This window comes from Eupeodes corollae, chromosome 1 (genome assembly GCF_945859685.1).
Source record: "Eupeodes corollae chromosome 1, idEupCoro1.1, whole genome shotgun sequence".
NCBI classification, from domain to species: Eukaryota; Metazoa; Arthropoda; class Insecta; order Diptera; family Syrphidae; genus Eupeodes; species Eupeodes corollae.
Genome location: NC_079147.1, coordinates 25,065,589 through 25,091,438, shown reverse-complemented (window position 1 = coordinate 25,091,438; position 25,850 = coordinate 25,065,589). Strand labels below are relative to the sequence as shown.

Genomic DNA, 25,850 nt, shown 5'->3' with positions numbered 1-25,850 from the left:
CGGAATGAATGAAACCAATTTCAAGGTCAGTTAGGGCGTTCAATGAAATAAATCCTTTTCCAGAATAAAATTCAAAAATTATTTATTGTACTTATTTATAAGAATGTAATTTCATTATTGTTTAATGTTAACTTTATTTACCTAAATAATTCTAAAAAAATCTGTGGAGGTTTATACTCGTAGGTAAAAATAATTAAATGATAAGCTTGCAAACTAACTCATGTATACTTTCTTCTGAAATGTCCCAGGGCAAAGCCGAGGGTAAAAGCTAATATTAAACAATATAATCTGTTGAATAAAAAAAGGTATGCACTTAAGCAGAAAACCAATAAAAGTACAAAGACAAAAGGCCTTTTAAATTCTGAACTCTAATTTTGAAAGAGGAAAATACTTATTCTAATTCGGTACCTAACATTTTTCACTGTTCATGTTATTTTCTTAAAGAATTCCCAATACTTCCTGGTGCCATCAAAATATATAGTTTTCCATTAACTTGTATCTTAAAATAAACCACCTACATAAATAAACTTCATCATCATCATCATTCTCGTCTTCAGCATCATCAGAACTAATTGTAAGTAGTTCCACAGCAAATGGTCTACCTTTTTTATTTTATTTGGAATATTGAAACACAACAGGAATAAATATGGATATTTTTTTACTCTATTGGTATTTATTTGGGTTTGGAGGTGGGCGTGGGATTACCTCTTAATTTAGGTATTATTTGACCGTCATAAATCAATATTAACCAAGGATAAAGCAATAAATTTAAGTTCCTTTTCTTTTTTTGTATTTATATCATTTTGTTGTTATATGTACCTATGTACATATATTCTGTATTCAGTAACATACGCATTTAAGGGTGGTGTTTTATTTGGGGGTGGTAGATGCTAGAAGCCCATACAACAAAAAGTTAGCAAAACAAAAAAAATTAAAATAAAATAAAAAACAAAACTTTCTCAGTTCCGACATAAGGCAAAGGCATTGCCGAAAGGTGGAGTGGAGGGGGACGTTTTATTATTATTATTATTATTTTCCGAGTTCATAGCAGATAGATTTTATATAGATATATGTTTACGTATGTTTGGCGTTTTGTTGTCTGCATTTATTAATGTTGAATACTACCTATATAAAATTTAATACAAAATACCTTTTGCATATATCCGTTCCGGGCGGATTCGGCGGCAGTAGAGCCCCAAATAAAATACAAAACTCAGCTCAGCATAGGTGAACTGGAAGTAATAGCAAGAAGAATTCTTGCTGTCTGATGGTTCAAATGAAACATCCACACACATTCGGCAGATATAGACGTTCGTTGTGACGTATTAATTTTTCATGGATGCACAGAAAATTACATTTTCCAAAATAAAATTCAAAAAAATAAACGAATGTTTTTCACCACCCTGCCACGGAAAAAACGTTTTCTCCCAAAAAAAGCTTTGAGTTTGTTGTATTTTTAAATTTTTTTGTAATGCTTCTGTTTTTGTGTATTTTTTTTGTGTCTTTTTGAAATGAGATTCAGTAATTGACTGGGATTTTTGGGCGCACTCATAGTTGGTATTAATGAATATGCGCTCCGGTGAGAAATGTTGGTTTCTGGATAAGGATCTGGTGGCTGTGGAAGTTGCAACTCTCATCCATCCTCGTATGGACACAATAAATGGAGAAAATAAAAACAATATGACAAAGCAAAATCTCCCATGAACCAAAATTTATCGGTTCATTTTATTCTTTATTTTTTATTTTTGTTTTTTTTGTTTTAATCATTTGAGTAGGAAAACAAGTTGAAATCTAAATAAGGATAAGGCTGAGTTATATGAGAATCAAAAAGAGAAAATTCCACAAAAACGTTCAATGTGGGAGTAACTTAATAAACGAACGTTCAAACCAAACCTGGAGGACGAAGCACGTTGACGTAGTTAAAAAGTGCAAAATTAAGAGTGGGTGGTCCACACGTGTACACAAAGAATGTAGGTACGTATCTACATTTAAAATGTATTTTAGGATTAATTCTGAACAACAAAGACAGGACTATATTGGGTGTAATTTTGAAATCTTTTTTATTTTTAGAAATTAACTAAAATTCTTTGCCTATTGTGGGTATGTTTGCATGTGAGGACCTCAATATCGCTCAAGGTTGAAAATTAATTCATAATTGAATTTAATGGTTCATGCGATTTTTGTATACGCATTTCAGTTTTCAATACTTAAGTTTATTGAAAAAAAAGTATCCCACGTTATTTTGTGGGAAAATGTTTGCCTATTTTCATATTTTCAAGTTGTGAAATGCTTAATTGATTTATATTCGATATAATTCGCAATAACTGTTCACCAGATTTCAAATCAACAATGATAAGGAGGCAGGAATTATGAGCTTTTTTAGTTCTAATTAAGTGCATTTTTTAATTGGTTAAGCACTAGAGTCTCTCTCCAATCAAACATTTAGGTTTAAAATAAAAATCAAAAACTATTGATTGTGTATTCAGTCGAAAATAAATATAAATCTAAAATAGTTGGCAAAAATCAACTCACTGCTATAGAAGTCATATTTTCTTAGAAACATTAATTCCTATTGACTTGACTTTAATTATTTGTAGACATTTTTAAAATTAATCGAAATGTGGAGCACTGAAAAGAAAGTTACAAGTTCAATTTCAATTGACTACAAAACAGAAAATATTGTCATTTTTGAGAATTACTATCTTTAGATTGTTTTTGCATTCTTTCAATCATTATGTAAATTCAGCAATTAAAGGTCCACCCTACAACACTGTTCAAACCGGGTATTATGGAATTATAAACTCTGAACTGGACGCTTTTTTCTTAAAATGAAGTTCCGGAAGGCCCTCCAAGATCTTGTGTTGTGTCAGAAACAGTTAGTTTTGTGCAAAATCTTGTGATGCACAAGATCGTATTGACTTACTGGAAGATAGGGTTTGTTTTGAACATTAGCATTGATAAGATTACTGAGAGATATTTATTCCCAAATTGATAGCTAGTAATACATTTTCGATGACCTTCGTTCGTATCCATATATTTTTTTATAATTTACAGGGACTCAAGTTGCACACAGTGTGAGCATTAGGAAAAAAGGGAAGGATTTAAGACGAGATACCGGTGGACATTGGTTTTAAAGTTCTGAACATCAAAATGGGAGGGAAAAACAGAGTTGGCCAAAGCATTCCACATTCTCGATGTGCGATTTAAGAAAGAATCTCTATTCTTGGCAGTACGCCCGAAATTGAGCTCAAGAGTAAACTGATGAGCATTCCTATAAGGGCGAGTATTACGGCTGAATAGTTTAAGGGGTGGAATGCAACTGGCTAATTCGACAGGACATTGTTTGTAAAAATATCGATAAAACAACGAAAGTCATGAAACATTGCGGCAGTGTCCCACCGATGTAAATGTTTCGATTATAGGTATGTCGCCTATCATTTTTAAAGACCTTTTTTGAATTCTATCCAAGAAATTTAAACTTGTTTTAGGGGCACCTGCCCAGGTATGCGAATTATATTCAAGTTTGGACGGATGAAGGCTTTGTAAATTATCCTAAGCACCTGGCAGCATTTTTGACAATGTCAAATATATGAACATTCCATAAAAGGTGATCTTTGATACACATACCGACTACTGACAGTTGATTAGTTTCCTTGATGCAAGTGCCACTCATAGATAGCGGCATCAGGGGTATGTTACGCTTTAATGACAGGAGACAGCATTGTGTTTTCGAAGCATTAAATTCTACACGGTTTCTGACTCTTAATTGGACAATACTGTCAATATCAGAATTTAATGAGTTTATCATATGCTGCCGTTTAAGTTCCACATCTGAAGGACAAGGATGTGAATCTAAAAACGAGCATTTGAAGCTGAGGGTACTGTCGTCGGCGAAACAGAAACAAGAAAGAGTGTCGGAGACAAAACGGAGCCCTGGGGAACACCAGCATTTATTTTATGAATTTCAGACTTGTAACCATCTAATACAACGGTTAGAAAGGTAATTTATAATCCAACGAAGAAGAGATTCATCAATAGCAAAAGAACGCATTTTCGATAAGACAGCTTGGTGCCAAACTCTATCAAATGCTTTTGAAATATCAAGTGCAATATTCTTACCTTCTCCAAAACGATGTAAAGATTTGTTCCACTGTTCGGTGAGATAAACCATGAGATCACCAGTGGACCTATGGCCACGAAAGCCATACTGTCGGTCATTAAGAAGCTTCCGTTCTTCGAGATATTTCTTGAGCTGATAATTAATCAGCGTTTCAATGACCTTGGAAAGAAGTTACGTGAGTGCTATTCTACGATAGTTAGAGGGAGAGGAGGATTCGCCTTTTTTAGGGACATGCTGGAGAAACGCTATTTTTCATCCGCTCGGAAAGAGACCTGTAGAGTAGGAAAGATGAAAAAGTTTACGCAGTGGTTTTTCCAGCTTTGAAGAACATCCTCTTCAGAACAATTGGGGAGATACTTCTTTTAAAAAGTGTTAAAATGCATATGGCAAGAGAAAGGCCGAAAGTAAAACGTCTTGGACACACTTTTCTGACATCAGGGCACCATCCCCTATCGTTTATTTATCCATTTAAGTGGTTATCACTTCGAACCCAAAATCGAAAAAATTACCATTTTCGAACGCCAATCCCCAATCCCGGCTAAAAAAAAAACCGCCAGACAGTTGAATTTGGCATAATGTTGTGTATATCTACACATACATGTATATATATTTTGGTTATCACTCCACTCTCAAAATTTGCTGCCGGCTCTTGGTCTAGGAGGTATGTATGTATTATTAATTTTTGGATTAAGTTGATAAATACAAGTATTTTGCCGGTTTTTCCGAAGAAAGTGATAAAAAGGGCATGTTTTTTTAGTCACATTTATAGGGACAAGATATTCATTTACCTAATAGCGTGTTTTAAATCAGATAAAAGGATACTCAACTTTTTTTGGAGGAAATAGGCCAAATATGAGCTTACCGGGTTCTCGGCAAAAACCATCCGTTTTATAGCCAACAAAATTATAAAAAGTTAAAATGTTGTACACAACTATCTCATGGACCCAGAGAGGTATGGAACAAACCACAAAGGAAGAGTCAAGAAAGCCACATAATTTCAGGAAAGGCAAGCGATAGTGAACTCGAACTTTCGCTAAATGATATACATTCTTTTCCATCTTCTGTTTTTAAAATTTCAAACTAAATCATGAATACTTAAAAGTCAAGGTTTTTTTTAAAAACTTCATATAAAGTTAAAAAAGACTTCTTAGTCATCTAAAAATTGATACAAAATTTCGAAAACTAAGTGAGTGATAAAGATTTTTAATTCACAAAATCATCATACAATTTTTGTTAAGGACTAGCCTTTCTAGAAAGGTAAAATATTTCGAAAACCTGACTTAATAAGAGATATTATAAGATGAGGTTTCATTGCAGGACAACAAAGCCCTTTCGAAAAGCAATGATTTAATTGTGTTAGGCAATAATAATAATTGAACTAAAATTGTTCACCGGCAAAGACTTTTACAATCAAATTTTATATTTCAAAAAAAGTTCTCAAAGCCTTTTAACATAATCTCATCTGTATCAAATTATCTATTATAAACCCTTAACATGCGTTAAGTATTTCAATAAATAGTTTGAAGATTTCTAATTAACCAAGTCTTTCAGGTCCTTGAGACTTATCGACAACCTTTAATGTTAGGAAGCCTTGTGCTTAGCCTAGTAGTAGGTACTTATGATAGAATGAAAAAGTAATATATTATAATAGACATAGCTTCCTATTTTATATAAAAATAATAAACGAGTATTTAAAATTTTCACAAAATTTTCTTTAACCTGTTATGCTTTGAGCATAATGTGGCCCAAGTTCTTTGCGAACCAAGAAATTGATCTGTTGTCAAAATACCGTGTGTTTCGCGCGACTGTGAATACATGCATGTGCTATGGTAACCCGGTTTTCGGACATACTTATATATAGGTAGAGGCGTTCGAAGCAGTACAAAGATATTTCTTCAAGTGCTTATTTAGATTGCCAAATTCAACGCCAAATTATGCCATCTACGTTGAATCTGGATTATCGCCTCTTTACATTGAAAATCTAAAATCAAACTCCGACTATTTAATAAGAGTTATGAGAAGAAGCGGAAGAAGTCTTAATAAATCAATCATGGTAAAATTGTTGCAAACGAGGGCTTCACCATTCAAGGATTGGAACGAGTTAGCCCTAGCCCACGGAACTAATCTTCCCCTAAGTGAAACAAACGTTGATGAATGGCCGGGGTTTTTTGCTAATGTCATCGCTAAAATAGATGAAAAAATTTACACCCAGCATCTATCTAGAGCAAATGAAACTACATCTAGAAATATGTATAAGAACCTCAATCACCAGTTACCCTGGGAAGCGAATTATTTCTGTACTGAATTTTTGGTCGCAGCTATAAGCTACATATTCAGAGCTCGTATCGAATTGTTAAACTTAAACTTTATGCCCCACCGAGCTGACTTGTCACAAATTTGCGAGCTTTGCAACAGACGAGAGGATGAAGATACAATCCATTTTATTGCGATCTGTCCAATGCTGCAGGAAATCCGACGATTATATTTCGAATCAAGTCATCTCACCCTAAACCTTCTCTATGAAATACTCAACGGAGCGATAGGATGGTCTACCCTCTATAAGAACTTAGCATATCGCAATAGTTATGTAACTTAAAACAGCAGTTTTTGTTGATATCTTTTGTGTTTCAAATCACTTTAAAATTGAAAACGTATAAATATAATTGTGTTTCAAATCATTTAAAAATTGGTATCTTTTTGTGTTTCAAATCATATTAAAATTGTTAAATTTCTCAATTGAATTGTGTGAATCTAATTTTGAGTTACTTTATGCTTTTTTGAATTTGTATACACTTTAATTTTGTATTTGAAAAACAAATTGTTACTTTTATTAGTTTTATTTCATTTTTATTCTTTATAACACTAAATGAAATGTCATATCAGGCGGACGGCAGAATAAGCCATGTCATTATTCTTAAGAAAAGAAATATTGTTAATCAAAATATGTTGTTAATAAAGAAGTTATCTATCTATCTATCTACTAGCCTTTATTAGTACTAAAATATTTCAAAAACCTGACTTTATAAGAGATATTATAAGGTGATGTTTCAGAGCATGACAACAAAGTCCTTTAGAAAAACATTGATTTAATTTTCTTGGAAAACAAGAATAATTGACCTAAAAATGATCACTGGAAAAGACGTTACCAACCAAATATTAATATTTCGAGGAAAGATCTCAAAATCTTTTTTTGGAAATCTTATCTGCATTTTTAATATTACGAACCACCGTACTATTGACACAGATCAAGTATTTTACTAATTTGTTTTAAGATTTCTGATTAACCAGGTGCTTCAGGTCCTTGAGACTTATCGACAACCATTAAATGTAAGGAAACCTTGTGCTTAGCCTAATACTAGGTACTTAGCTCATACTTATATCTAAATTTGTTAAACCTTAAATCATGACATGATAGAATGAAAAATTAATATATTATAATAGACATAGCTTCCTATTTTATATAAAAATAATAAACGAGTATTTACAATTTTCACAAATTTTCCTTTAACCTGTTAAAAATATATTTTGAAACATAAAACACTAAATTGTTAATATATAAACATAAAAAAATTAAACATATGACACAAGTTAAACAAAAAAAAAACAATTAACAAATTAATTAGCCAATTCCAATTAAACAAAGTTACAAACAAATAAATAAGGAAACAAACAAATTTAATTGACAAACAATAATACAAACGAAATAAAAATAAAAAAAGTCAATAACATGCTATGAGGATAAAATTAATAATGCAAAAGATTTTTTTGTCAACAATTTCGTTTTGCAAATTAATTTTAAAATTTAATACAAAAAAGAAAAATTACAAAAGCATAATTACATAAAAATTGAAAGAACAAAATCAATCAACTCAACTTTTACATTTTCGATAACATAAAAATTAAACAAAAACATAAAACGAATAAACTTTACAACTCGACTCTGCAGTGATTTTTGCAAAATACATAAATGATATTTATTAATAAATAAAAACAATAAAATATATAACGGATGTGGTTAATGAATCGTGTGTAGTATAAATGTAGTGTATGGTGGTTAGTGAGTTTATGTTGATGATGATAGGTACACTTCTTTTTATGATGATATGAAGGGGGGAGGGTAGGAGATGAGGGAGCAAGGTTATATAAATATTTACACCAATACGCAATAAAATACAAACAAAAAATTACACTAAAACTAAATAAAAACAATACCACAAGGATACCAAAGATGAAATACAGATTTTTAAGAAGGACAAAATAGAAGGAGTAGTGTCGACAGAAATACAGGAAAGCAATTCAATTCAAAAATCATAATAAAATAAATTTTTAACAACAACGGAAACACTACGACTTACCATGCGAATCGGGTTTCATCATATCCTGGGAGGATGAACTGAATTGTTGTTGTGGCGGAGTCTTAACTCGTCGAACTTTCGCATCCGATGGTTTGTAAATGTTTGTAGTTTGATATGACATGCCTGGATTTTTCAAAAAACAAAAATTTATAAGTTATACTAAAGTTCTTTTCAGGAAAAATAAAATTCAAATTTTGTAAATGAGGTTTTCTTTCTTGGAACCTTCTAGAGGTCCAATAATAAATATCTGAAAACCTCATTTGACTTTACCTCTTTCGCAATCAGTAGTCGATGGCGATTGAGCACTTTCTACACTATGTGGCGAGACAACTCCATCTGGTTCCGAACTGGATACACATTGAACCTGCAACAATAAAAAATATGTTAACAATTTCTATGGAACAATTAAATTTATATTTTTTAATACCATATCACTTCCGCCGCTTCTTTGACTTGGTGGCCTTTCGGGACTTCTAGGGCTGTGCGTTGTTGTATCCGGTGGACTGGCAGCGGCCGTCCTCTGGGTACTTGCTCCTGAGGATGCATCTTCTAGCATCCTCTTATTGATCACAGTTATTGTTTGATTATTCGTTTGTTGTTGAAGTTGTTGTTGTTGTTGATGTTGCTGCTGCTGAATTGTGGTAGCATGTTGTTGCAGCACCTGCTGTTGTTGTTGTTGGATAGTTTGTTGCTGTTGCTGCTGATGCTGGACAATCGTGGCATTCTGTTGGACAAATGTAGTGGTTCCGGTATTGTTTTGCGATGGCATCATAATTCCCATGGGAGTACTGTAGAGTTGTCCAATCGGACTCAACTGTCCATTATTACCCATAATGTACTGTTGACCGCCTCCATTGGGCGACAGGAAGTTCTTGTTCTGCGGACTTGCCGCTCGCAACATCATGCCTTGGGGTGTGATAATACTGCCACAGGCTGCGCCCATGTTTTGAATCTGCAGAAGAGTTGTGTCAGGTGAAGTCATAACCAGGCCAGCTGGTACCAACAACTGTTGTCCCAGCATGTTGATTGGTTGGATTATCTGACCGTTCTGGAAGAGGATCTGCTGTTGGGGCTGGGCCTGTTGGGTGTTCTTATTGACCACAATTCCCTGTATGCTCGGACTGATTTGGAAGCCCTGAGTTGGATACTGCGGCCCGGCAGAGATTTGAACCATCTGCGCTTGGCCGTTATTCTGGTGATTCTGTAGAACGGTGGCTGTTTGTTGTTGTTGTTGCTGTTGTATCGTTGGCGACTGTTGTGGCGAGATATTTGATGGCGTTGTGGAAGGCGAAGAGCTAGAGCTGTTTTTCCGTTTCTTTGCCTTTCGCTTGATGTCTGGCGAAGTGATGATAATTCGCTGCTGTTGTTGTTGCTGCTGCTGCTGCTGTGGATGTTGCTGTTGGACATAAGTGGTAGTTCCGTTTTCTTGATTCACAATCTGACTGACCATCTGTCCGTCGACAGTGGCAAAGTTTGGTTGGATCACATAGCCATTGGGAAGTGTATTGAGCACAACAGTCTGCTGGCCAAGCATTCCGGAATTATTAGGAGAAATAAGGTTGCCATTGATAATGTTGCCACCTTGGGTGAGAACCTTTGTCCCGGCGCCCAGAAGATTTTGTCCATTATTAAGGATCACAGTTGTAGGTTGAATGTTGCCACCTTGGATTTGGAAGTTATTCGAATTGCCGGCATTTTGAATGATGATACCTCCATTGGAGGTTGCCCCATTATTAGCTGTGGCATTCAAGAGCTGTTGCTGGACATCGAGAGAGGAGCTATTATCGTTGTTGGAAATAATCATATGATGGTTGCCATTGATCTGTTGCTTAATGCCACTGGAAGTTGGCATTACGATCAACTGACCGGTAGAAGTCATGATAATCTGGCTGTTGTTTGTCTCCCGCATAATTGGCTGCAGTTGCAGGTTGGCCACAGGAAGACTGCTGTTTGGAGACAGTTTCTGGGAATGATGTTGGATTTTATTCGGTGGCTCAACAGAGATGGTCGATGATGTTGTGGTTGCAGTTTGGCTCTTTCCGGCTGTCACCGAAGTAATGGTGTTTCTGCCTGTAGTCTGGGTGTACATGGAGTGCTGGGGAGTCTTGTGGTGTCTGCCGACCTTATGCGATTCACTTTTCTTTGTGGACACAGAATGTGAGTTTTGAACCAAGCTAGGGGATGGAGCTGTTTTTATCGATGCTCTGGAGCTTGTCGATTCCAATGACTCAGCTGGCGATGGAGGACATGGCCGTGGGCTCTCGTGGCTTGTGGAAATAGCTCCCACCTGAGCTGGACCCTTTGAAGCATCGGACAAGAGCTGGGGTGTGTCGGGAGTCGCACGATTGGGGAAGGTTGTGCTCGACGAGACCGGTGACTCTTGCGCGGCTGGGACGACAAGAGGGGCCTTCTGTTGTTGCTGCTGCTGTTGCTGGGACTTGCTACTTCCAGTGGTCTGTTTTTGTATTTGCTGATTTTGCCGGAAGAGCAGATTATGCTGCTGAATCTGTTGTTGCAGCTGTAGTTGTTGCTGCGGCTTCATTGGCGTCGGCTGCGACAACTGGACAGTTTCACAGCTCTGTTCGATCTGTACCATGCCATTGGGGAAATGAGTCACCGTTTGGCCACCAATTGTTGTCGTCAAATGCTGTTGAGCCTCAGGCCGATTATTCACCTGATGCGTGTACTGTCGCCTCTTTTCAGTTACCACTTCCACTTTGCCCTGTTCATTTTGTTCAGGATGGAATTGTTGTTGACTAGAAGGAGCATGCAATTGATGATTGACAACGACGGTTGGACTCGCCGGTGGGGCAGCTGGAGACGCGGGAGCTGCCATCCGCTGTTGCTGCGTCTGATATTGGTTCGTCAAACTGTTAGAGCTTTGAGATAATTCCACGGCATTTTGCTGATGCTGCTGTGTCTGAGGATGGTGATGAGCGGCACCATTATTATACACTCGTTCGGCGTAAAGGGTCGCTTTCACTTCCTCAACAGCAGGCGCTAGATTAAGCCTCTGTTGCGTTTGTTGTTTCTGTTGTTGTTGTATTTTTTGTTGGTGAATCACAGTTTTGCTCGTCGGAGCCTCTTGCACTTCTTCCATGTGCTCATCTTCTTCTTCCTCCTCCTCCTCTTCTTCCTCTTCTTCTTCCTCCTCTTCCTCGTCCTCCTCCTCTTCGTCTTCTTCATCGACCGTTGGTTCGATGGTTTTCTTATTTTGCACGAAATTCATCATCGTACTTTGCAACAACGCAGTCTGCTGGCTAAGATAACCACTTGGGTCGTCTTTGAAATTTGGAAATTTCTTGGTGACCCCAGTGAGGAGGCGATTTTTGGTATAGAAACGCGGCATAAACGTTTGACCGTTGCCCTTCTCCCAAGGTGGAGTTGCCGATAACCATTTTGAGGAAGAATTTCTAGAAGATGAAGCAGAAGCTGAAGTAGAAGAATTAGAAGAAGACGATTCTAAATGTGCAGTTGGAAGTGGTGGAACACGTTCGTTACTCTCGGAACTATAACCGGCCGATTGACTTTTACGCCATGGTGGAGTTTTGGAAAGTTTCACATTACCAATTTGGCGTTCGGGTTTTTCGGCAACAATTTCATCTTGTTGATGTGCTTCCTCATCTTCATCCCCTTCGCCAGGAGCAGAATTGGAGTTTTGTGGTGGCACAATCGAATGATGTTGGACTTTTTGAACAACATCAATAACATTTGGATTTTTGTGGTGTGATGGCGATGGATGTGATTCCATTTGCTGCTGTTGCTGTTGCAATTGTTGTGTTTTGGATGAAACCGAAGCCACCATTTGACTAGAATCGCTTTGCACAGAACTATTTGCTGAGCTGTAAACATTACTTGCAGAATGGTTAACATTTTGCTGTTGATGTTGTTGTTGTTGTTGCTGCTGCTGTTGGGCTGCGGCCAAGAGGATTTTGTTAGGGTTTGTTGTTGGAACTGTGAACTTTCGTCTTTTTGCATCTGAAATGAGAAGAAGAAACGGAACATTGTTAGTTTCTGAATTTCTGAGTTTATTTTAAGGTTTTTTTTTAATTATAATTTCTTTAAATGTCATTAACGCCTTTTACAAAGCTTACTTCGACTTATTCAAACCTAACAATTCATTATGTTGTTTTGCTTGACTTGGCACTATCACGCTGGGCCAAGTACCTTCCTAAAGAGCAAAACCAATGTTCTGGTAATACCAAAGCCATCAAAAAGGTTAAACAATTCATTCTTTCCATAATAGTTGAATCAAATTATGAAATAATCATACCACACGGGTCCATTAACTTAAGACCCACCATACAGCATAACATAATTAAGGGAAAAAGAAAAGGGAATACCTCCGGCAAATTACACTAATCTATGCAACTTAACGTCACCACTATTGTTCCTATTATAGGTTGGTAGGAACAACATTTGTGTGGCGCAGAGCACAGCATGGTGCGACGACCACAGCTATACGACACGATGCCGGAGAAACGACGACGATGATGACTATGACGACGACCAGACCAGACCAGACCACCCTTGGCCAAAAAGGGTCAGACACACCCCGTAATCGCCTGCTTTAGTTAATTTATTTTCCTAGCAAGTCAACAAAATAAAAATAAAAAGAATATACAAGGAAATAAACTTAGCAATATTATGGCAAGGCACCAATTGAGGGAGACAAACCTCCAGACTTAGAAAAGAACGAAAAAAAAAAAAACAATTTACATCAAGTCCTAAAAAGTTCTTTGACATTTAAATCCGCATATCTTATTGAATCTTATATTTTTAGTTGTTTGTTGGTTTTGTTTTTAAACTCCACTGGCAAAACAACAGCGCGGTCCTGATATCGATGTTTTTTGTTTTCGAAATATGTGAACTAGCTTACGTCGGCGTCGTCGTCTTCGTCTTCGTCGTAGGTAAGGTACATGAGAATTGAAATTGAACAAAAGCAAGAAGCAAGGTCTATGAAAATATTATACCTACTTAACCTGGGGGCGCGGACTTTGTCAGAATATTGGTACTTGGTATAGGTTTTCAGTTGAGTCGGATTGAATTAAACAAAAGAGGTTATATAAAGTCTTTAAAAATTCATCTTATTTCGCTTAAATAGTTTGGAGCTATTTTTGTCTGGGTTAAGGTTTATACTTAGGTGCAATTTTAACCGTATGTCTATTTAGGCACTTTTTAAGGTTAAGGAAATAGGTTGCGGAAATTGACAAATAGTTCAATTTTTAGGGAGGACGTCGTCGGTTTAATATCGAGGAAAATGGTCACCGAGTTAGAAATCTAAAGATAAATCAGGTTCGCTGATTACCCTGGTAGGAAAATTTAGGTTCTTTTTTCCGTCTTACCAACAAATCAATACTTTTTCAAAGGTTTGAGTTGCTTTTAATTGGAATTTAATCGAAGTAGTTTTGAGAAACCCTAAGCCATAAATGATTCAGCGTTTTTTTTGATATATGTAAAATAACTAAGGAGTTCTCCTCTTAGCCGGACACGAAATTTGTTTGATGGTATATTTGTCGTGAAAGTAGTTTCTTTCCCGGAGATTGTAGTTAAGTCTACTGTATATCATGCGGTGCAGTGAGCTTTTGGCTTGCTCCGTGTATTGTTCTCTTGAGTCTTTATGCAGACGAGCTATTAGGAGATATAAAGTTGGTTTCCAAGAGGAGAGTTACTGTAGTTTAGGTCAACATCCACCTGCTCGGCAAGTTCAAACCAGTCTTTAAACCATCCACTTCGGGGTTGGATTGTTTGAGGAACTACTTTTTTTGGAAGACGATAACTTGGCATATCCAGAGCTTTGAGGATTTAATCGACCTGCAACTTGAGGGCTTTTTTAAATAAAGGCGATAGACCTGTTTCCAATATGATCATGTAGTTTGGCGTACTCAAAGGAAGGTGGAAAGTCTGTTTAATCTAAGAAGTTTTTTCACTTGTTCATATTTCCGACCTCCCCAAGCGTGTGCCGCATAAAACATAACTGCTTCCGATACAGTTTCGAAGACCCTGAATTGTCTGGAATGCGTAATTTCCTTATTATTAAAACATTTCTTCCATGCTACGTTTGAAGCTGTTTTCGCCTTAATAAGTTTGTCAGTGAGATGTTTTTCCATGTTCAAGTTCTTAATCAAGCAGACTCCTAGATATTTGTATTCTTTCACCAACTCTAATCTTTCACCATTATAAGGCCGTTGCTCACTTGCATCCGATCTTCCTCCGCCATTCTAAAAACCATCACTTTGGATTTACTTAAATTTACCACTAGGTTCCACCTTTTACAATATTCAGCAAGCTTAGTCGTATTTACCATTAGCTGAAGGGACTGCGCTGTATACGCAAGTAGGACAATGTCGTCAGTGAAAAGAAAAGCTAAAGTTAACGCCTGCGTACTCGATTCCTGCCAGTAATGCTTCGACGATATCATCAATGAAGCGTGCAAACAAGCTTAGACTGACTGCACAGCCATGTCTTACTCCTGATTTCGTTTGGAACCACTCTGATAAGCATTGGCCATTCAACACTGATGCTTTGGTAGTCCTGAATAAATGTTCCAATACTGTACCGAACTTAAGCGACATTCCTAACTGGTAAAGCTTGTAAAATAGGGCATTGCGATCCACGGTGTCGTAAGCAGCTTTGAAATCAATGAAGAATGCAAATAGCTTCTTATTTCTCGATAGAAACGAATCAGCAATCGAGCGGAGTACAAAAACGTGATCAACTGTAGAGTATTCCTATCTGAAGCCAGCTTGGAAATCACCGAGCAGATTATTAGAGAGCAGAATCGATGTAAATATCTTATATGACGAGTTTAAAAACGAGATTCCTATGTAGTTTTCCGGAACTTCAGTGCTTCCCTTCTTGTGGATTGGGAAAATCAAGGCATCGCTGAACTGGTTTGGGATGGACCCTCCCTCTAAGATCTGGTTGAATACTGCTGTTAGAGATACAACAAGAGTATCTGTACCATATCTGTAGAATTCTGCGGGTATACCTTCTGAGCCCGCAGCCTTTCCATCTTTTTGGTTGTTTATCGATATAAACACTTCTTTTTTTGAAATTGGTGCATTTAAAATATTATTTTTGAAGCCAGGTTTAGCATACTGAATCTGAAAAATATTTTACGCAACTGGGTTTAACGATTGCTCGAAATTGTACAACTTATGAAAATCTTCTTTTGAAAAATGTATTAAATACTAGCTGCACTCCTCGGCGTCACTCGCATGCTTTATTTAAGAAAAAAAAAATGAAAAGGTTATAGTCAGCCAACTTTAATCGATGAACATATCTAGGGCTTTTTTTGAAATTTTTAAAGGAGAGTAATTAAGTCATACATTAGCACACGCAGTGGAAGCTCTAAAAATGGAAAAAAATCTTTGATTTTGAAACGTTCGTTCTTTAGAGGTGTTAGACTCGTATTAGTTTAAGCGTAAAGTTATATAGCCCATAGCCTCAATAAATGGGATATGTAACTCTGAAAATTTTCAAATCGAACCAGTAGTTCTTGAGATAAACACGTTCAAACAAACAAACAAACAAATCATACCATACCAACCATTGATGGGAAAAGGTGATTCTAAGAGTGACGCTTTTCGATATGATAGTGATCTTTCTGGGAGGATAGTGCTTTCCTTAAAGACGAGTCAATCCCCATTTAAAAAGTTGGATCAAAAACTTAAATGAGGATTCGTGGAGGAGTGTACTCTGAACGACTAAAACTAAACTGAATACTGAAGATATATTTAAGGGATTATAGACTTGGGAAACTTAATTGTATTAAAAAAAAACTACTTCATGCATTGTAATGGCCTCAAAAAGCTTTATTTATTTCAAAAACGTGATACAGTGATTTAAGAGTCATATTTGAATAAAGGTCATTAAAATTAATTGAAAGAGTATTGATACAAGAGAAAAATTTGCCGACCAGTGTTAATATAACTTTGGAAATAGTTCACAGTATAAGGAGAACTTTTCGGAGAGCTTGGGTAACCTCCTAAATTTTTGCAATAAGAGGTTTTTTTTTTGACATTTTATAAAAAACAGTATTCCTTAACAGAAATCGGGTGATCATTTTATGGGAAGGTGTGCCAACAGTAATGGAAAACGATATCAGACTTTATCTATTTCATGAAACTTGTGCTGAAAACCTTCACAAATTTTATGTTTAAAGTTATGAATCTTGGGTCAATGGTATGTGCAATATACAAATATTTTATTTTTCACGTGACCCCAAAGAAAAAAGTCTAAAGGTGTTAGGTCACAAAATCTCAGTGGTCAATTGTGATTATCTACCTCTTTGACAAATAACACGGTTATTAAACTTTTCTTCCAAAAAAAGCTAATTTTTGGAGTGATTTTAAGAATTTTCATGCGTTGTTAAAACTTATATCTTTAAATTTAAAAAAATGCCACAGTTTTAACATGTCAAAAGATGACAGTTTCAAAAGTGACAGCTGTCAAAATTGAGGGCTTATCAAAATGAAACCACTCATTGGGAACCTTTGTAAATATTTATATTGGTAAATGCATATTTTGTGATTTATAAACAAATTTGACTAAATTGAATTCTTAAGTTATGACAGAATTGAAATAACGACGCAAAAAGGATATTTTGTTATCAGCAAAGACATTTTTCAACAGTCAACAAAAATTAGTCACCACAGCGAACGCTATTGAAATTCACCAATTCGGTTATTTCCGACAGGTGAATCGCGAAAGTAAAGGAAAAGAATTATATCGAAAGTGAAAACGACTTTTTCGATTTTCATATAACCAGCATTTGCATTCTAATCAGCTTGACAAACATTAAACGTCAAATTCTATAGAAATGGCTGAAGGCTAGAATTTTCTGTCAAATTAACACACCATGCATGGTAAATTCTGTATCATGACAGGAAATACCTTCCACATAAGAGAATTAAGCTAAATTTTGAGATCTAATGGGAAAACGAACTTAATTTTGATACAGAAAGGATAAGGTAACTTTAAATTAAAAATATAAAGTTAGGTTGTTATTTTTGACACTTGTGTATAATTCCTAGTGCATAACCTGCTACTCTCCTAAAAAATAAAGAAAGGAAAACTTTTTTCAGCCAAAACTATACGTCTGATGCTTTTGGCAAAGGAAACAGGCACAGCGCAAAATAAAAGAAGAAGAAGAATCATAGTCATCTTTTTCCTTTTTTTGTGTTTTATTCACAAAAATTTTCAATTTAGTTACAGCGGATAAGAGAAGGCACAAAAATTGAATTACCCAACCGAACACAATTCACATGCTGCCTGCTGCTGCTCCTGCCGCTATTGCTGCTGATTCCGCTGCAGTAAAAGGGGTTGTTGCATAAACCTACAAAATTTTTTACTCAGAATGGTGATGGTTTTCGTCGACGAAGAATATTTTTTTTTTAAAGGGAAAAATCCAATCACTCTTTGGTTAAAAAGAGTTTATAGAAAAAAAAAAAATTGACAAACAAAAATTTCTGTAAAACCGAAGTAGGGAAGGCGGGGGTTTTGGTGGTGCAGATGCAGAAAAGGACTAAACTTGCAGCGAAAATACAAATCTACAGTTTATTATTTTTGTCGCATGAACTTGTTCTTGTGAGACTTCAAGTAATTTTATGAGGATTAAAATTCAGAACTTTAAGAACAAACAGTTTTAAAATAAATAAGAGTTGCAGTAACTTTCAAGCTTTTTACTGTAAATCAGCTGTATAATTGTGAGACTGTAATTACATAAGTTGCGTCTGTATCTGTAATTTTACTGACATTTTACTATGCAGGCTGTAATTTAGTGATGTCTGTTATGTCATCAGACCATAATTCAAATGAATCTTCTGTCTAAAGATAATTAGACAGTAAAAAACTGATATTTTTTTATCTTATACTGTCAAGGCTAATAACAAGCAGTATAAAACAAAATGCTTGGTATTTCAGACTGTAGTTTACTGACGTTTATTAAATACATTAAATTTGGAGATTTTCTGTCCCGAAATATAATTTAATAAAAAACATCTTCTAAATAAGTCTTTTACATAGTGACAGTTGTTTTACTGTAATCATATTGTAATCACACTGTAATCATACTGTAATCAAGTAAAGTTAGCTACATAATAATTTTGTTTAAAGTATCCCTACTATTTCAGGTTCTTAATAAGTCGAGTTTCCTATTTACAATTGTAACACTGTCAATTTCTCTTATTAACTGTAAATGAGTAACTTTTGATATTATAGACTGTAAGTAAGTCTGTTAGGCAATTCCATAATTAATTGACAAATTCTACATTAAGCTGACTTCTGTAATTTTGTAGACGTCAATAAGTGATATGGATATGTCATGAAGCAGATTTTTGTTTATTGCCTCATAAACTGTAATTTGAAGACTATCTACTATTTATTGCAGTCTGATTAATCAGACTGTAAATACATAATGTCTATCTCATCATTATTGTTGTTTTCGATTCTCGCTTTCTCAGATTGTAATTAGGTGAAGTTTGAGACTGTAAATAAGGGGAAATTGATGTCTTCGACTCTCATTCAGTGCCTTTTATAATTTTGTAGATGTTGTTAATTTGCTCATAGACTGTAATTTAACGACTACTACTATTTCAGACTGCAGTTTAATGAAGTCTCCATACCTTTCAGGCTGTAATATGGTGAATTATTAAACTGTAAATAAGTGAAATTAGATGTCTTATACTGTAATTGAGAGATTTCTGTAATTTTGTAGACATATCTAAGTGATATGCACTTGTTAACTGCTAATTCAAAGACAACTACTGCGGTAGTAATTCTTTTTCTATCTCAGACTGTAATTTAATGAAGTCTGTTAGGTCAGACTGTAAATACAAAATTTCTATAACATCATCAAGTTTACTATTTGATGCCTTATACTGTAATTGAGTAATTTCTGTAATTGTGTAGACATATCTAAGTGATATGCATATGTTTGTTAACTGCGTCACAGATTGAAATTTAAAGATAACTACTATCTCAGACTGTAATTTATTAAAGTCTTATAGGTCAGTCGGTAAATATGCGAAAATGTCTTTCTCATTAACACCTAAAGATTGTTGTTTTTTTTTACTCATTTTCTCAGACTGTAATTAGGCGATGTATGGTACTGTAAATAAGTGGAAATTACTAGCGTAGACTGTGATGTAGTGATTTCTGTAATTTTATGACTGCAGTAAAGCGATGTATGTTAAAAAGACTGATAGTTACAGACTTATTATAAACCTTACACCAGTTTTATTGCATCCACCATCTAAGCCTTTATGTCAGTGGCTTCTAGTCTCTAAGACTGTAATTTAATAATTTTGTTGGCCATAGACTGTAAAAAGATATCGTTAATTGTTATTTATTTTAAAATTAAAATGTATTGATAGTTATGTTATAAGAAGGCAAACCAGTTTTACAAATTTGTTTTTTCTTGTTTTGGTAAATGTTTATGTTACCACAACATGATGTGGTAATATTTATAAAACTGTGGATAATATTGTATTTTAAAATTAGATTTTAAACGCTGTGTAATTGGTTTTAAAAGGTTGAACAAATTAACAATTAACAATGGAATACCACAGGGGAGCCATTTAAGAACTGTGCTTTTAACTTAAACTTCTGAGATTTATTTCTCTAAATTTTTGTACAGTCTTTAGAGCAATTAAACCACACATGAATAAATGCAAATTTAAAATTTGTTTACAACGCCATAAATAGCCCTTACACACATGGTTCACCCATTTTCTCCATCGCAAGGCTAAAACTTATTGAAATTATTAACCGCCCATCGATTCGATAGCAGCTAACATCTCTATAAATATTCTATAGTGAGGAAAAACTAAAGCACTTTGACGTAACCCTTAATAATGTTTGCTTTTTGATTCTCGAACGTTATTCCAAAACTGTCTGCATACCACGGTCGTCGGGCTGGGTTGGTTTAGCCATCAACTATTTCAACCTATTCCTTCTCTTGATGCTAATAAATCCATACCTATACTGTGTGTATGTGGTATGAGGCATGAGTTTGAGGCATGTGGCATTGTTTGAATATGCGCATGCAAAGTGAAGAACCACTGCTGTTTGCTGTGACAAAACGACAATGTGTGTTTTTTGTTTTATTTTTTCCTGATGTAAAAGTCCTTTTTTTCCCAAGTCATATCCTTGGAAATCAATTATTAGAAATTGAATGCGGTATTGACAAAGGCTTCAAGTAAGTATGAGCTAATTCTAATGAATGAAAAAATAAAAACGAAAGAAAGAAATATTCGTTTGGTCGCGGAAGGGATTTGAATCAATATTCAAGATTGAAAAAATAAAAAAATGGAATACCAGAACGTTCTTTCATCATAAAACTCTTGTGTTTGATTGAAATTTTTGATTTTTACCAATTCACACTTCAATAGTACTTTGCATAGAGATTGAGTGTAAATTAGTTGGGTGAAAGTCATTTGAATTATTTTAACATGAATTGCAATTTTTGAATTTTGTTAGGGTGGAAAAGATAAAAGAGTGTAAGTGTCAAAAATGGAGACAACCGTAAAAATCGACTTGCAGCAAGTAAGATTTTTTTCATTTTTATATAAAAAGGTCCTTTTAAATTTCAAAGATTTGCTTATTTCTCAACTGAATTACTCAAAAAAGTCCTTTTGCGTCTTGACGACGGTAGGAATTGACAGCTGCCATTTACTTTGACATTCAAGAAATGTCGGAGATTATTACTGCTCGTATCTTTTGACCAGTTGATCTGTCAATTCGTCAAAATATTAATAAGTCAATTTTGCAAAAGAAAATGTGCCGAATCTGTCAGAGAAAAGTGACAGTTTGCACTTTTCAAACCAGAAAACAAAGCACTTAAATTTTGTATACGGATGACTTTTGAGAAATGCGACTAGAGTTTCAGAACCAACAAATCACAAGTTGTGAATTGGTTTAAAAAGTAACTTTACTAAAATAATTTATACGAATTTATCCTTCAAAAAGTGACAGCTGGAGTTTTAAGGAAAAAAAGCGGATAACTAACAACATGTGCACTAAAATGATACTGACGTTTTTCTAAAGTTGCAAGTTTGACGTTTATAAAATGAAAGCGAAACATTTGGAATTCAATAATTTATAATTTCTAGTGCGTATTTTTTAAAATCAGTAGACCAAAATCTATCAATCAGTTCAAAAATTAGATTAAATTATTTTATTTTAAAATATCTGTCAACAGAATTTAACAGCTGACAAAGAATAAATGAGACAGCACTAAAAACGTTTGCACTACTGAATTTTTTTCAAAGTTATGAGTTTGACGTTTATAAACAAATAATAAACAAAAAATAATGATAAACACTTTGAAAAAATTACAAGTGAATAGATTTGTAATGTACATTCATAAAAACCAACAAGTAAAATCAAATTTTACGATAATGCCGGTCAAAAGTGACAGTTCTTAAATTCTTTGTTCAATCAAAATGGCAGCGCATTAAAATAAAGCTAACATTTTTCGAAGTAAATGAGAAACAATGACAAGAGAGTGACAGATGAAGAACTTACTATCGAACTTTAGAATGTATAGTTTAGTTTATCATTTCGCATTTCATAGTATCAAAAAGTGACAGTTAAATCTTTTCGGTGCTATAGAGTACCAAAAATATATCAAAATTTCTTAAACATCACTAGTTTCAAATTTATAAACGAATTAGAAATATTGTTAACAGCTTTTATTTTGAACAACTGACATCAGTTGATGTAATCGAACTTTTCGATACACTTTTGTTAGTAATAATTGATTTTATATAAATAATTAAATATTTGACATTTTATTCAATGAAACCGATGAGACAGAGAAATATTGGTTTCATGTTAAATTGACATTAATATGACAAACATAATAAAACAGAACGTTACACGTCATTTATTTGACAATTTATTGAACGAAACCAATGAGACAGCGATATAGTTTCTTTCATGTTAAAAACTCAAATGACAGTAATATTTGTTTGCCAGAGATAAAACAGATTGAAAAACGTCACTAATCTGACATTTTATTGAACAAAACTAATAAGACGGGGATAATTCGTGTTAAAAATTGAATTGACATTTATATTTGACGGAAAAAACCAACAGATCGATGAACGACATTTTGTTGACATTTTATTGTAAAAATGAAACAGGGATATATCGCTTTCTTGTTAAAAACCCAATTAACATTAATTACAATCGTGTTTGATATTTCAGCAAACATGCGTCCTTTAGAGAGTTTTACATAGAAATGTATATTTCAACGGGTGTTCTTGGGCTTACATTAAAAACAAAACAAACAGAGCAAAAGTACTAACATTTTGTGACTTTAGCTCATTTAAATTGATTGAACCTTCGAAATTTAACGAAAGAAACTTCTTCTCTGTCAAACTATAACTCTTCTCAACTTTAAAGACCACGCATCGTAGGTACACACCCTTGGAATGTCATTTCATTGACGAAACATTTTCTCTTTGATGTACTCTGATGATGGCTGGTAATAGTGTAAACGATATATTTCCATCATCAACATGTGTTCATAATGACGTTTTGAAGAGCATCAATGTGCTGTGCATATATTGTACACACTACACTCTCGAAAGACACTTCAAATGCGCTAAAACAATGTTAAACATTATTACCAACCATCAACAATTACCTCGTCAATTTGCATTTACAACTCTCCTTCTTCGCAGCGTCACGTTGTTGTTGGACGAGCTGTCAACGTAAGAAGTGCAAGCACTAACAACTAGCACACATCATGCAAATCAGTAGCAGCTTTAGAGCGTCTCGCGTCGTCGTGTCGTTGCGTCCGTCGGCATAGTCGTCGTCATAGTCGGTAAGTAGGTACCTACTACAAGTTTATACAGCGTCAGTGACGTTCCATGTTTCGTGTTTTACGATGACAGTTTGTCATAATTTCCACTATTCATTTCCATTCTCAAAATACATTATTCACAACCGTCATTCTGTTCAGTTGGTCGTTTTTCTTAGCAGCAAGGCTTCACCTGATCGCAATCTTCTTGCCAAGTAGGTATCTCTCTAGCTCGCTCTACCTTACTTTACCCAGGACCGACCATCAGCTAAAGAAATCTACAACAATATACAAAACATTTCGACTGAGTCCGAATCCGAACTAAACGAACAGTTCTCATGCAACGAATAACTTTTGACATCTACTCAAAAGTTCGATGCATAATTCAAGAGAACACCCGTCAGTCTATTGTCATTCTATTCAAATTATCATCTGTCTTGAAAGAAAATGTATTGTTATAAAGCCCCAGCCACCCTCGTTCCTTGGGTCTTTCTCAAGACAGTTCAGTTCAGTTTAGTTTCAGTTTGACGTCTGTGTTTCTAGTTTCGAGGGTTGATTGTTAGATAGCAATTGTATATATTGTGCATGCTTTTGATATTAATCGTCAGTTGACCTTTACAACAATTTCCTTCGAAAAAAAAACAATAAAAAGCTTCAAGAAGCAAAAAGAAATGAAAAAATTTGGCGCAGCACGCGAAAAAAGTGTCTGGGGCACTTTGCTGTGTCAGCGGACTTAATTGATTCATATTTGAGTTTTTATTTTCTGTTGGTTCTGTTTGTCTTCATTTTCCCTTTTTTTTATTTTGTTCTGTTCTGTTTGTTTGTCCACTATTGTGTTGTTTCTTTCTTTTTGTATATTCACCCTAAGGGTCTTGTCAAAAAATGAGAATGAATTCAGCCAACCGAGGTTCAATTATATTTAAATTTCTTTTTTACCACCCTGAACTTGCACTTTATGCATATTTTATAAGTTCGTACTTCGTGTTTTTTAAAAACAAGCAATTTCAGAGTTCTTGTCTGGTCTGGGTTCTGGAGGTAGCAGAACAGAGCAGAAGACGAAATCATGCAGTGTGACACTTAAGAAAAGTGCACAGGAGCGTGTTGTAATAATTTTTAGATAATCTCTTGCTCCGAAATTACCCCCATAGAGTCTTATTATCTTGTTGCAAAATACATAATAGCATATTTCATTTAAATGTCTTTTGCTATGAATTTAAAACATGTGCGTCATTTACAATAAAAAAAGGAAAAGAGGAAAAAAGGTTATAGGTTCGAGTAGCGTAGCTATACCTGCAGTACAGTGGTGCAAATGGTAAACTAATTTCTTCCACTGTACTAGTTTTGACCAATATTTTTAACAAAGTGACGTCTTTGAGATGCTTTAATAAATTTATCTAACACAAAAACACACTTCTGTTAAAGTTTTTAGTGACAGTCATACATAATTGATACTAATGGTCGTTTTGATTGCTGTCAAAAGGACAGTACTTGCTTTTTCAAATGGCCACTGTACCTGATTTGGCCAAAATTTTAAACAAAGTAACGTCTTTCGGATTCTACTACTTGTTATCTGACACAAAAATTTACTCCTGTCAAATTGTTACTCAAATGTTTGGATAATTGACACTAATTGTCGTGTTAATTGCTGAATGATAGCGCTGGGTTTCTTAAAATTAACTGTTATTGCGTTGTATTTCGTTGCACTGAATTTCACCAAAATCTTAACAAAATGACGTCTTCAAGATTCTACTACTTTTTATCTGACGTATTTGACATGAATATTTTTTTTTAAATTAACTTGCACCGGATTTGTGCAAAATCTTTAAAAAAATGACGCCATAGATATTCTACTTCTTTTTATATGGCAAAGAAACTCACTCCTGGCAAATTGATACTGAAATGTTTGCATAGTTCAGAATGTCAGAATGATAGCCCTTGTTTTTCTGTAAATTAACTGTTATAGCGTTGTGTTCCACTGCACCGAATTTCACCAAAATCTTAACAAAATGACGCCGTAGAAATTCTACTACTTTTTATCTGACACAGTGTTACGGTAAATTTTACCGCAACAAAAACTAGCCTTTGGCTGTTTTCTTTTTCCCGTTGTGGCTGCAAAATATCGGCAAAGTTGAGGGCAACCATGGTCTCATCAACCACAGGTGTACCTAGCCTTTATTTTGCAAAAGCAACTAAAACAGGTGATCGAGTTCGAGAACGAGTTCTTTCGACAAGGTCGAAAATGCCGGCGGATGAGCCGAAGAAGTATGCGGTCAGGCGGACCCTACTTAAACGACAACCACAACAATAACAACATATTTTTATTTGTTTAACCATTCTTATTTTAACGTAGATTAACTGAAATTAATATAGAACCGTTTATGTAAAAAAATGGGTTTTTAACGCCGCGTTTTTAAAGTCGCTTAATTTCATTTTTGGTACAAAACTCACACCTCGAATCTCGCGTGTAATATTAATTGTAATAGGAAAATGCCTAGTTTAGACTTCTTCTCGATTTTTGTTTTTCTTTACACTTTCTCGAGAAATAAGAATAGTTGGGAAGGGG

The 25,850-nt window shown here is 34.8% G+C and overlaps 1 protein-coding gene across 5 annotated transcripts in view; it reads right to left on the bottom strand.

Moving 5' to 3' along the window:
• The window catches only part of LOC129938670 (putative uncharacterized protein DDB_G0271606), a 435,371-nt gene that overhangs the window by 5,524 nt on the left and 403,997 nt on the right, over positions 1-25,850 (bottom strand). For all 5 annotated transcript variants that reach the window (XM_056046346.1, XM_056046350.1, XM_056046348.1 and 2 more), the window contains 3 exons: positions 8,903-12,453; positions 8,746-8,839; positions 8,476-8,598 (listed from right to left, as the gene is read on the bottom strand). In XM_056046346.1, coding sequence (XP_055902321.1) covers positions 8,476-8,598; positions 8,746-8,839; positions 8,903-12,453 — 3,768 coding nt within the window. The remainder of the gene's footprint in view (positions 1-8,475; positions 8,599-8,745; positions 8,840-8,902; positions 12,454-25,850) is intronic.